Below are 13,352 nucleotides of genomic sequence, written 5' to 3' on the forward strand. Positions count from 1 at the left end.
TTAACTTCGAAAGACGTTTCGTTGTTAAACGTCCGTCGTAACGGAGGTTTCATCGTAAACGACTCGTTACGTTTACGACGAAATATATTCCTCGTAAAGCGCAGGGAAAGAATTCGTCGTAAACGACACGTAAGATTTCGTGGTAAAACCCACGTAATGATTTCGATGTAAAGCACACGTAAATACTTTCGTTGTAAATCACTCGTAAACATTTCGATGTAAAACCCTCGTAAATCTTTCGATGTTAATCACTCGTAAACATTCGATGTAAACTCCATGTAATGTTTACGAGGAGTTTACATCGATTCTTATTATATTATTATTAATTAGTATATAATAAATTTTAATTTATATTTAATATTCAGAATTTAAAATAAGTTAAATTTTAAAACGAAATATGAAATTGAAAAACATATTTTAAAAAGGCATTTAAAAGTCATACAATAATATTTAAATTCATAATACAAACAGAAATATAAAAAAAACTACATATCCTCGAAGTAGTTGGTGGGGTTGCTCGGCTGTTGACGGGTTGGATCGGACTCTTAGGGATCTCGTACTGGCAACCCAAGAGCGGTTCGTCTCTCACTCAACATTCTTTGCATAAGCGGGTTTCCCAAGGCCATCACGTCTAGCAAATCCTCAAGAGAGTCTAAACGAACCTGTTGGCTATCCATTCGAGCCTTCATCTGAGCAGTCTCTTCATCCCGTCTCGAAGTGTGTGACGAAGTTGCCCTTGCAACTTCGCTAACAGAGCCTATACCAACTATCCGTCCCTTCTTTTTAGGAGCCACCTATAAAATTAAAACATATATTAATGTAGTTAATTATGTTAAAATATTTAAAATAATGTAAACAAAAATTTTAAGTTGTACCTCTTCGAAGATTCTGTCGACCTCTTTGGTGGACAATGTGACTGGTAATCCATTGGGAGACTCCTGGGTTAGTTGCGTCTCCCGTTCTTCAATCCGACCAGCCACTGCTTGGAAGAGTTTTTCAGATGCAGGATCCACAAAAACTCCGTCGGATATGGCGTGAGTCATCTTGAATAGGTCAGACAGAGATGGTAAGACTCCCGTCTTCTCGAACTACAAAAAAAAATTAAATTAAATATTATAAATTATATAAATTGAATATTTTAAAATATATATTTAAAACAAAACTTACAGCTTCTAGACGGACTCCTGCATGAGGTTTTTATCCGGTTCTGTGAAGCATGGGCAAATGACCATCTTTATCCTTCGTCATTCGAGAAGCCGAGCACGAATTGGCCTTTTTGATCGAAGAGGGGTGCTCCCAATAGGCGATTATCCCACACATCCGTCGTGAGCTCAGTGGGCTTTCCCTCATACCCGCAGATCTCCCACTTGTCCTTCCAATCGGAGACTGTGTTGCAGAGGCAGATCTTTGCCTTTGCAACGAATTCCGCCTTCACCCTCTCGGTGATTCCCAAAGACCAATGTCACTTTTGCTGAAACAGAAAAATTTTGAAAAAATTACAATTAATAATAAATATTAAATATATATATATATATATATATATATATATATATATATATATATATATATATATGTATATATTTAAAAGTGAAAATTTAATTTAATTTAAAAATCTTACCACAAAACATTTAAACCACGTGATCTTAACGTGATTTGGTGTCTTGCTCCAGTTCAGATATGCCCCGTCGTAGTAACCATTAATCGTCGCCGAAACGCTCCGGCTAACACAGTTGTTAGCCCCAAACCTGGAAAAAAACAATTTAACCGTTAGAAAATAAAAATAATTTTAATTTTAATGTAATAAAAATTAATAACTTACCAATAAGTTTCTCGGGGTCAATCGGGGTCTAGAACATCCAAACCCTCCCGTCCAGGCTGGGCAAGCAAATCCTCCACCGTATATCTCGCGAATGGAGCATATGAAGGCACACGCAAATCCGGATGAATTGCACCTTCTGGGACAGGCTGAGGTGCAGCCGCTGGAGGTGGAGGTGGAGGCATCTGCGGTGGAAGAGGAGGACTCGAAAAAACTCTCTGAGAAATCTGAGAGTTTGGAACTGCATCGGAAGACGATGGACCGGAAGAAGATGTACCGGAACCATCGCCAAACAACTGGGCATAAGTAGGTGTTGCTGGTTTCCTTTTAGGAGCCATCTAAAAAAAATTTAAATAAATTTAATCAATTATGACGACATAATTAAAAAATTATTCTGTTACCTAACTAATCACCTAAACTATAGTATTCCGTCATCTAACTAATCACCTAAACTAATTACCTAACTAATCACCTAAACTAATTACCTAACTAATTAATCACCTATCTAACTTAAAACAAAAAAAGAGGAAAGAGAGTGTACCTTAGAGGGAGAGGAGAGGAGTTTGGGAGGAATGAACGAGGCAGCCTCGTTCTCGGCGTCTCAATATATAGAAAAGGTTTCGCCGTAAACGCGACGTAATATTACGACGAAGTTACCAGGCCCGCGTTTTTCCATTTACGACGAAGTTACCAGGCCCGCGTTTTTCGGTTTACGACGAAATTACGTCGAAACGTCCGTTTATGACGAAGTTACCAGGCCCGCGTTTTTTCATTTACGACGAAGTTACCAGGTCCGTTTTTTAAATTTACGATGAAATTACGTGGAATAGATAACCATTTACGACGATTTTACAACGCTTAATCCTAAACACCGAGAATGAAATCCCTAAACCCCAAAGTCACATATCATCGAACATCATATCTTCTTCTCTACTACTTCTTGCTCTTTTTCCAACTTAAACTCTAAAACCCTAAAACTCCAAATAATTTTAAAGAAACTAAAGAAATACATATTATATAAAACAACATTTGTTACACATACATTAAGATGGTAAAAAAAAAATATTTTTTTAAACATACGTTACAATAGAGAAATACAACATTTGTTACATATATTACATCATTCTAAATCGTTTTCGTTCTCATCAATATTACATCACTCTAAATCGTTTTCGTTCTCATCACTATCATTACAATCATCATCGTCGCTTCTCTCGAACTCGTCTTCACGTGCTTCATCTGTCGCATCTTCGGGAATATCTTCATATTGAAAGTTTTGCGGGTCGATCAAAAGGATTTCATCAGTTTGTTGTTCTGGTACCTCAACTTCATTGATAGCGTCTTCTTCTTGCAAGGGCGGTTCTTCTCCAGCGACAATGCGTCCACGAGGTGTAATTTTGATAGCAGCTAACCAGTTTATCCCGGAAGTTCGAAGCCGAGGATAAGGAAGGAAGCTAACTTGCTCGGCTTGTGAAGCTAAAATGAAAGGCTCAAATTTGTTGTATCTTCTCCCAAAATTGACATCCACAACACCAAATTTGTTATACCGAATCCCTCGGTTCACAACAGGATTGAACCATTCACATTTGAAGAGGACGCATTTTAGCTTCAATAACCCCGGAAATCCCACTTCAATAATCTCCTACAAGATCCCGTAAAAGTCTGTTTCACCTTTTACACATATCCCGTAGTTACTCGTTGCCCGATGTCTCCCATACTCGTACGTATGAAAGGTAAATCCTCGTGTGAAATACATAGGTGATGTGGTGACCTTTGCAACAGGACCTTGAACCAATTCGTGAAACCATACGGGATAATAAGGATCGTCATAATCAACCTGCAAAAAGCAGATATTCTTAATTAATATTGAAGTATCAAAACACTTACTTAATTAATCAATGTATGAGATATATTACGTACCTGTGATTTTAACCACTTGACAAAGTGCTTATCTTTACGTGTGTCCACATCAGTTGCAGATATTCCTGGTATTGCTTCTTCAACTTGAGATACAAACATGCTGCAAATTAAACAAATAATCAAGTCATACATAATTAACTTCAATTCATATAATTAATATTCACAAAAATATTTACCTTTCAAAGTAACGGGTACATCCATCCGTTGTTTCATATGTCGCTCATACGGATACATCCATCTGTTGTGAACAGGTCCACGAAGCAATGCTTCATACGGTAGGTGGACAACTAGATGCTCCATGACGTCAAAAAATGAAGGAGGAAATATCTTCTCCAGGTTGCACAATATGATCGAAATGTTATGATGAAGTTGTTCGATGACTTCTTCCTTGAACGTACGTGTGCTAAGATCTCTGAAAAATGCGCCGATTGTTGTATATTGCAAAAGTAATCAAATTAATAACATTTCATAAGATATGTATATATATTATAAAATTATAATTACCTGCAAGTGCTTCATGGACATTTGCTGGAAGGAGCTCGGCAAAAGCAAATGGAAGTAGTCGTTGCATAAACACATGACAATCATGACTCTTCATTCCGGAGAACTTTTGACCTCGTTCAACACATCTTGATAGATTTGAAACATAACCATCAGAAAACTTAACTTCTGATGCAACCCAGTCAAACAAGGTTGTTTTGGCTTTTGATGACAACCGGAAGCTGGGAACATGAACGTTTCCATTGCTCTTGATATGTAACTCACTTCTTGAGCAAATATCAGGTAAGTCCATCATTGACTTTTTGTTATCTTTTGTCTTCTCAGGGACGTTAAGTAATGTGTTCATGATGTTCTCAAAAAAGTTCTTCTCAATATGCATGACATCCAGATTGTGGCGTAAGAGAAGATCCTTCCAATAGGGTAGCTCCCAAAATATACTCTTCGTATGCCAATTGTGAGAAACACCATACCTATCATGCATATTTCCAGGAACATGCCAATTTCCTCCAACCTTAACTGTTTCCTGAGCTCCGTAATAATCAATATCTGCTTCGATCTGCTGGCCGGTGAGATATGGAGGAGGACCGTCTCTGACAATTTTTTTGTGCCGAAACAATGTCTTATTTCTTATGTACGGATGGGCAAGTGGAAGAAAGCGACGATGACAATCAAACCAACAACTCTTCCTACCATTCTTCAGTTGAAAAACATCCATCGATCCAAGACAATATGAACAAGATAATCTTCCATGTGTTGTCCAGCCAGACAACATCCCATAAGCATGAAAATCACTTATCGTCCACAGCAGAACTGCTCGCATCGTAAAATTGTTTTTCAAGGAACAATCGTACGTCCTCACCCCTTCTGACCACAATTGCTTTAGCTCTTCTATCAACGGTTGAAGAAAAACATCAAGAGACCGTTTTGGATGCTTCGGCCCAGAGATTAATATGGTCAAAAATAGAAATTCTTGTTCCATGCACATATCCGGCGGTAAATTGTACGGCGTAAGAATGACTGGCCACAAAGAATATTGTCTACCAGACATTCCAAACGGACTAAATCCATCGGTGCATAACCCAAGATAGACATTCCGAATATTTGTAGCAAAATCTGTGTGTACCTTGTTGAAATGTTTCCACGCTCTTGCGTCTGATGGATGTGCAACCTCACCATCTCTGTGGACATGTTCTGCATGCCACCTCATCGATGCAGCAGTCCTCTCAGATTGATATAATCTTTTCAATATGTCTGTAATTGGTAGGTACCACATCCTTTGGTACGGTACCCTATTCCTCCCACGGCCTTGCGGTTTGAATCGTGGTTTTTTGCAGAATCGACACTCTTCTAACTTGTCTTCTTCTTTTCAGTAGATCATGCTGTTGTCGATGCAAACATCAATCATCTCCGAAGGCAACCCAAGACTATAAACCAATTTCTGAATCTCATAATAAGATTCAGCAGACACGTTGTCTTCTGGCAAATACTCTTTAAACAACTCCGCCCATGCATCCATGCAATTCTCAGGTAAATTATGATCCGTTTTAATATTCATCATCCTAGCTGCTAGAGACAATTTAGAGAGACCTTCTCTACAACCAGTGTAGATTGGTTGATTTGCAGCATCTAGCATTTCATAAAACCTTTTTGCATCCAAATTAGGTTCTTCTACATTTCCAGTTCCATCAGTTATTGTTGTAGTTGTTTCTAAAAATGCATCACTAATCATATCTTGAACTCTATCATGATCTACCATCTACTCCTGATCTTGATGATAATTATATTCATTATGCAAATGATTCGGTTCTTCACTATGATGAGCATCCTCAAAATTATTATTACTACTACTAGCTTCATTTCCCCCATAACCCTCTCTATGTTGATATCAAATGTAGTACTGTGGTGTAAATCCTCTATTTACTAAATGCTTCCATACAGTTTCACTACGTGCAAATTTTGAATTCTTGCATTTCCGACAGGGGCAGAACATCTTACCGCTTTCCTGCGTGATCGGTGTACACCCCGCCTGGTGCATGAATGTCTCTAACCCGCTCAGAAATGCGTTCGTCACCCTTCCATCGGAATCTTTGTGCAAATACATCCAACTCCGTAACTCGTAAATACTACCGCCACCGACCATTTTTTTCTTAGATTTTTTTTTGAAATCTTTTTTTTCTGATTTTTTCGGATTTTTTTTTCCGTTTGTGTGTTGTGAGGAAGAGAGTTGTGGGAAATGACATATATATAGAGAAATTTTCGAGTTGGGTAGTTGAAATATAACAACGATTTTACAAGGAATGTTTTACATAGATTTTACATGGTTTTAACATAATATTTACAACGACTTTACGACGAAATTAGGTAAGTTAAAGCACATTGGATACACGTTTTCACCTAAATATAACGGTAACATGTTTCGTTGTAATGTCGATGTAACGATTACGACGTATTTCTCATTCCACGTACTTTCGTCGTAAACTTACATGGATTTTACGACGAACATATTTTGTCGTAAATTTACATGGCGTTTACGACGAAAGTTGGTCTCCTCGTAACTGCGTTGTAAACACCATGTAAATTTACGACGAAATATTTTCGTCTTAAATCTTCGTTGTTATTGGCACGTTTTCTTGTAGTGATTATTGACGGCAAACCAACGATGGAGAAGACAACATCAAAAAAGACTAAACTTTGTCCCAACCCAAGGGGATGCAGCTCCTAACATAAGCCAAAGTCTAAGAAAGAAGAAGAGTGCCAATATTGACCTACAACGCGTGAGAAACAACCGCACAAATGGGCACTCATAAACCCGATTTACAACAAATATCAGATAATCTCACAGGAGAAGAAGGCGAAGAAGAACAAGATCACGAAAGTGAGTTTTTTTTTTTTGTGATGGTGAGAAGCCTCGCACACCTGAAAGATAAACGAAATACGTAGATGGTGCATGACAGCTTGCGGGGACACATTTTAAAAGAATAATGTTCCAAAATATATATAAAAAATATATAATTTTGAAGTCGAAACCGTTAATCTTAAAATCAACAAATTCATAAAAGAAAGTTACTGAAATTCAATATCAACTCACTTCACCACTAACAATTAATATTATGCACACAACAACACATTATTGAAAAAACAAACACATAATATATTAACCTATCACCTACTACGACATAAAACAACAAAAACACCAAATAATTCTCTTAACAAATAATGAAAATCACATAATTAGATTATCCAAAATACCATTCTTAACAACAATCCCTTATATATTAATTGAGGAACATTTGAAAAGATGTAACCTCAATTTTGTATTAATTAAAAGAGGCCCCAATGCATAGGTGGCACTCAATTAGGTAGTCAATTACATTCAATTGAAAAATAAGTAGGTCCACATTTGATTTTTATATGTTGTTAGATACATAAGTTGGTCAAACTATATTATATAATGATATGATATGATATTTTCTTTCCTTAAATAAAACCTACGGAATTACCATAAATGACTAATATATATATGACAATTAATGAGTTTAATAATAAAGATTTGATAACAATGTATATCTCCTCCATCATTTTTTGTTTAATTTTATATTATTAAAATAAATTAAACAATCAAATTAGCTATAAAAATAAAATTTAGATTTTTTCGTATATGTTATATTTTGAATTTTTAAAAACGACAATAAATGACTAAAACTATTAAAATTATTATGTTAAAAATTAATGATCAATTGGTTTAACATTTTTATTATAAGAAGATACACATGATTTTAAAACCATATGAGTAAAAAATATCATTTAATAATAAAATAAATATATATATATATATATATATATATATATATATATATATATATATATATATATATATATTAAACACTATATACCATAAGATTACATAAATATTTTAATATTAAAACTTTCAATGAATTTTCAAGAACATTTATAAATTATAAATTTATTAAAGATTTCAGATTGAAAATTTTGTTATCGATGATTTAAATATTTTGTTATAAAACGATATGAACGATCATAGAACTGTATGATTATAAATTCTTATTTAATAAATAACTATACAAAATATACTATTCCTAGAAAAATAGGTTGGTTCATCTTAACTTATATTACACTTTTTATTAAACTAACTATCGAATTGATAAATAACGTACCAAAAAATATTTTGCACTTTCCTTAAATAAAAGCTACGAAATTACCTAATATGATTAACGTATATGTGAAAATTAATTATAATGAATAATAAATATTTGATAACAATTTTTGTATCTTAGTTCTTTTTTTAATTTTATATTATTAAAATATATTTAAAAATCACATTAAATATATAATAAAAACATTTATAATTTTTCTTATATGTTATATTATGAATTTTTCAAAACGTCTATAAATTATTAGAAATTTGAATATCCCCACTCTGAAAATTTTGTGATCAATAGATTATTTTTTTGTCATAATAAGTTACAAATGATCATAAAATTGTATTAATATGAACTTTTATTTAATATTATAAGAAGATACACATTATTTTAAAACCATATGAGTAAAAAATATCATTTAATAATAAAACATATATATTTATATATATATATAGATTATACTATATACCATAAGATTACATAAATATTTTAATATTAAAACTTTCAATGAATTTTCAAAAACATTTATAAATTATAAACTTATTAAAGATTTCACATTGAAATTTTTGTTATCGATTATTTAAATATTCAGTTATAAAATGGTATGAATGATCATAGAACTGTATGATTATAAATTCTCATTTAATAAATGACTATATAAAATATACTATTCTTAGAAAAATAGGTTGGTCCATCTTGACTTACATTATATTTTTTATTAAACTAACTATCTAATTGATAAATAATCTACCAAAATTGTTTTTGCACTTTCCTTAATTAGAAGCTACGAAATTACCTAATATGATTAACGTATATATGAAAATTAATTATTATGAATAATAAATATTTGATAACAATTTTTGTGTCTTAGTTCTTTTTTTTAATTTTATATTATTGAAAGATATTAAAAAATCACATTAAATATATAATAAAAACATTTATATTTTTTCTTATATGTTATATTTGAATTTTTCAAAATGTCTATATATTATTAGAAATTTGAATATTCCCACTCTGAAAATTTTGTGATCAATAGATTATTTTTTTGTTATAATAAGTTACAAATGATCATAAAATATAACGCATATGAATTTTTATTTAATAAATATTCAAACTAAATAATATATATATATAAACACTAATGATTTAAAGCAACAAGATTGGCTGATCAATTTAGTCGTCCAGTTGAAATCTTTCAAAAGTATGTGAAAGACTAAAGTCAAAGTAAATATTGATTTAGAATAGTAGTTATATTTTACTAACCAAATACCGAAAAAAACTGAACCGAACCGAAACTAACCCGATATCCGGGTTGAACACCCGTAATCCAAATGAAGCCAAACTATTGTTTCATTCTCCAAAATATAATAAAAATAATAACTTAATCCCGCGCAAGGCGCAGATCTTATCCTAGTGAAATATTATTATGCGCGAAGCGCATACTTACCTCTATTTATATAATTAAAGCCCAAACACTGTTTAACAACAGACATAACTGAATAAAAGCAAAACTGAAACGTTCCTGCGAAGAGAATGAAGAAAATTCTAAACTTACCACCATTTCTTGTTTGCTTTGACATTATTATAGTTATCCATCTGAGATAGTAGTACATAATTTGTATAACGAACGGAAGAACGAGCTATACATAACCTCACGACCTAAACCAAAATTGGGTCTTTCACTTAATCGAAAAATTCAATTACTATGACTCAAACTGCGCATGATGAGTTATATCATTTGTAAATTTCCATATCATTCATATATATTACAACTAACAAAAAGGAAAACTATATAAATTAACATATATAATTAACCATCAACTATACTATACTATACTTTCTAAGACCTTGTCCCCAGTGCTAGTCATGGGCTCAGCCATTCTACGACACACAGGACAAGTTACTTGAGTTTGGAGCCACCTACCAATACAGTCCTCATCAAACATGTGCTTACAATTTGGTAAAACCTTAATAACGACATTCTTAGGGATTAACCTTAAGCAAACCGGACATTCTATCTCTTGATTGTTGCTCTCGGTATCATTATTGTCCGGTTTGTAAGAAAAGGTCGGAAAGGCGGCAATCACAGAAGCGCTAAGCCCTTGGCACGGTGTTTCTCTTCTGTGGTGGTGGTCGTCTTCTGTTTCCGGTAATGCATCCACAAACCTACGGCGTTTGAGAAAACACATGCATAAAAAGATGAAGATAACGGAGATAATTAAGGGAGACGTTACGGCGGCAAACCAAAGGATGATTGAGCTTAACGAAGGGTCGTTGAAACCCATCTCTTTGATCTATACAAAAAATGGTTCTCAAAGGTTACTATTGATACAACAAATGACATTTACAAATACCCTTTTTATGTATAGATAGATCATTGAGAATTGACAACCTCTTAGAATATATTTGGAAGCGTTGAAATAAGACTAATGAACTTGAAAACATTATCATATAATCATTTGAATAAAAGAACAGGGTGGATTTGAATCGGTTAACCAATAGGATTAGTTTAAGACTTTAATTGCTGCTTGTGGGGTAGGAAAAAAGCTAAATGGATAAAGATATGTACTACCCGCACTCGCCCGGCAATTTTTTTAAAATCGGTCCACCAATACTCGTCCAGCAGCGGGACAGACGAGGCGGGACCGGCAGATTTTGACTCAAATTCCCCGCTCTAATCGTTGCGTATGATTTTGCATGCTAGGTCGAAGCACATAGTTAAAACAGGTTTGGTTTTAATGTCAAGTGTTCTACCATGGATATGTATGTTAATTTTCTATGTTTGTAACTGATACTAGATTTTGACGTGCAGAAGTTTATTTTTAAAAAAATATGATGTTATTTGTTTTTTTATGTTACTATTTAGGGTTGGATAAAAAACTCGAATTCCAAGAATCAAACCGATCCCAATCCAAAAAAGTAGTACCAAATCCGAACCAAAATTGATTAAATATCTGAATTATTCAAAATTTTGGTATTTGAATAACTGAAACCTAATCCGATCCGAACCGAAGTATTTGGAGTATTCAAAATAGATTTATATACTTATATATATTAATTATTTTTAGATTTAATATATATAAAAACATCCATAATATATATCATACTTTTAAGTTTGTTTAAATACTTGAAAATATATACAAATAATCAAACGTAAATATCTAAAATAGTTAAAATATACTCAAAACTCCAAAAATACTTAAATCATTATTAATTCTCTATCCAAATATTTAAACCAACCCAATTTAAATTGATTATCCAAATCCGAACCGAATCTTCAAAGATCTGAACCGAACACGAAATCTCAAACAGACCCGAAAACGAACCCGAATGTCCACCCCTAATGACTAGTATATATCATATATGTGTCATCATAGGTTACAAAAATATGTGTTATCATACAATTAATCGTATTTTATATGTACCGTCAAATACGTTTTTTTAGAATTAATAATATTTTATATGTACAATCATATAAATAATCACATATACTATATTTTTAAATTTCAATGTGAAATATTAAAACTATAATTTAAGTTGGTGTTTGAAATTGAGCTTTGTATTGTATTTTTCTCATATATATTGAAAATATTTTTATAACGGTATTGAAAAATATGTTAGTAAAATCAAATTTTGAATATATGTATATTTTTGAATGAATTTTTGATATAAATTAATTTTAAATTATTATTTTGATTTGAATATGTATATCAAGTAATATAAACCTATAACTTTTTAATATAATATAATGGACTTTCAATTTTTTTAATAGCATAAGCCATTACTTTTTTTTCCGTAACTTACTGTTATTCATGTTTCCAAACAACACTACTTTTTTAACTGTTATCTATGTTACCAAACATAAGTTTAAAGTATTTCTACTTTAGTAAAATCAAATTTTGAATATATTTATATTTTGGAATGAATTTTTGATATAAATCAATTTTAAATTATTATTTTGATTTGAATATGCATATCAACTAATATAAACCCATAATTTTTTTAATATAATATAATTGACTTCCAATTTTTTTAATAGCATAAGCCAATTTTTTTTTCCTAACTTACTGTTATTCATGTTTCCAAACAATACTAATTTTTTTAACTGTTATCTACGCCGACAAACGAAAGTTTAAAGTATTCAAAGTACTTCTATTAAATACTTTAATAAGATAGATTATCAATTATGTCACATGACCCTGTAACGACCGTGAACCGGTTAACTAAACCAATTGGTTTATTTTCATTGAATTTTGATTATTTTTAATCCTATCCAATATTCCCTAACCTAAACGTGTAAACCTATATCTATCTATCTATCTATATATATAAAGTAGACTTTTCTCTCTTCTTATGACATGTGGAAGGAGAATTTGTTGACATGTGTCCTCTTTTTTTGTCTTTTTACATTTTAGATCATTCTTCTTTTAGACTAGAGAAAATTGCCAAATATGACTCACAACTTGATTTCAAACATAAAAGTTAACCCAAACTTGAATCAAATGCAAAAGTAACCTAAAAGGCTATTGAAATTACAACCAACCCCTTGTGAACAAACAAAAAAACCGAAATTTTTTTACGTTTCTAACCCCCGTAAGTCGTCTGGACTAGTTTTATTTAGAAATAATTTAAAAATTTTGTAAAAAATATTTTGATAAGTGAAAAATTGAAATCATGTAATTAACATATGTTTTAAGATATATAAATTAAGATATAACAAAAGTTAATTGTTTTCAACATAGATGAGTGAAAGTAGTGAGTCATGATATTCTTTGGTTTAGGTTTTGCCAACATATGTTATAATATTGTATGTGTTCTTAGGGTTAGATTTTGGAATGCATAAATGTTTTTTTTGAAAACTTTAAAATTTACCTAAGTGTTTTTATTTCTGTGTATAGTAAACACTATTTAAGTATAACTACGGGTTTATAACGTGGTTAGTTAGTTAATTTAGT

General features: G+C 32.0%; 1 protein-coding gene across 1 annotated transcript; it reads right to left on the reverse strand.

Annotated features, from left to right (window-relative positions):
• Nucleotides 1–9,779: 9,779 nt before the first annotated feature.
• On the reverse strand, nucleotides 9,780–11,054 carry LOC106454747 (E3 ubiquitin-protein ligase ATL41). Its single transcript, XM_013896856.3, has one exon. The coding sequence runs from the start codon at nucleotides 10,680–10,682 to the stop codon at nucleotides 10,224–10,226; it is 459 nt and encodes a 152-aa protein (XP_013752310.1). The 5' UTR covers nucleotides 10,683–11,054; the 3' UTR covers nucleotides 9,780–10,223.
• Nucleotides 11,055–13,352: the final 2,298 nt, after the last annotated feature.

The sequence above is a fragment of the Brassica napus genome, chromosome C4 (genome assembly GCF_020379485.1).
Source record: "Brassica napus cultivar Da-Ae chromosome C4, Da-Ae, whole genome shotgun sequence".
NCBI classification, from domain to species: domain Eukaryota; kingdom Viridiplantae; phylum Streptophyta; class Magnoliopsida; order Brassicales; family Brassicaceae; genus Brassica; species Brassica napus.

Excerpts from the sequence above, each read along its gene's own strand:
- LOC106454747 (XM_013896856.3), bottom strand. The coding sequence starts at position 10,682 with ATGGGTTTCAACGACCCTTCGTTAAGCTCAATCATCCTTTGGTTTGCC.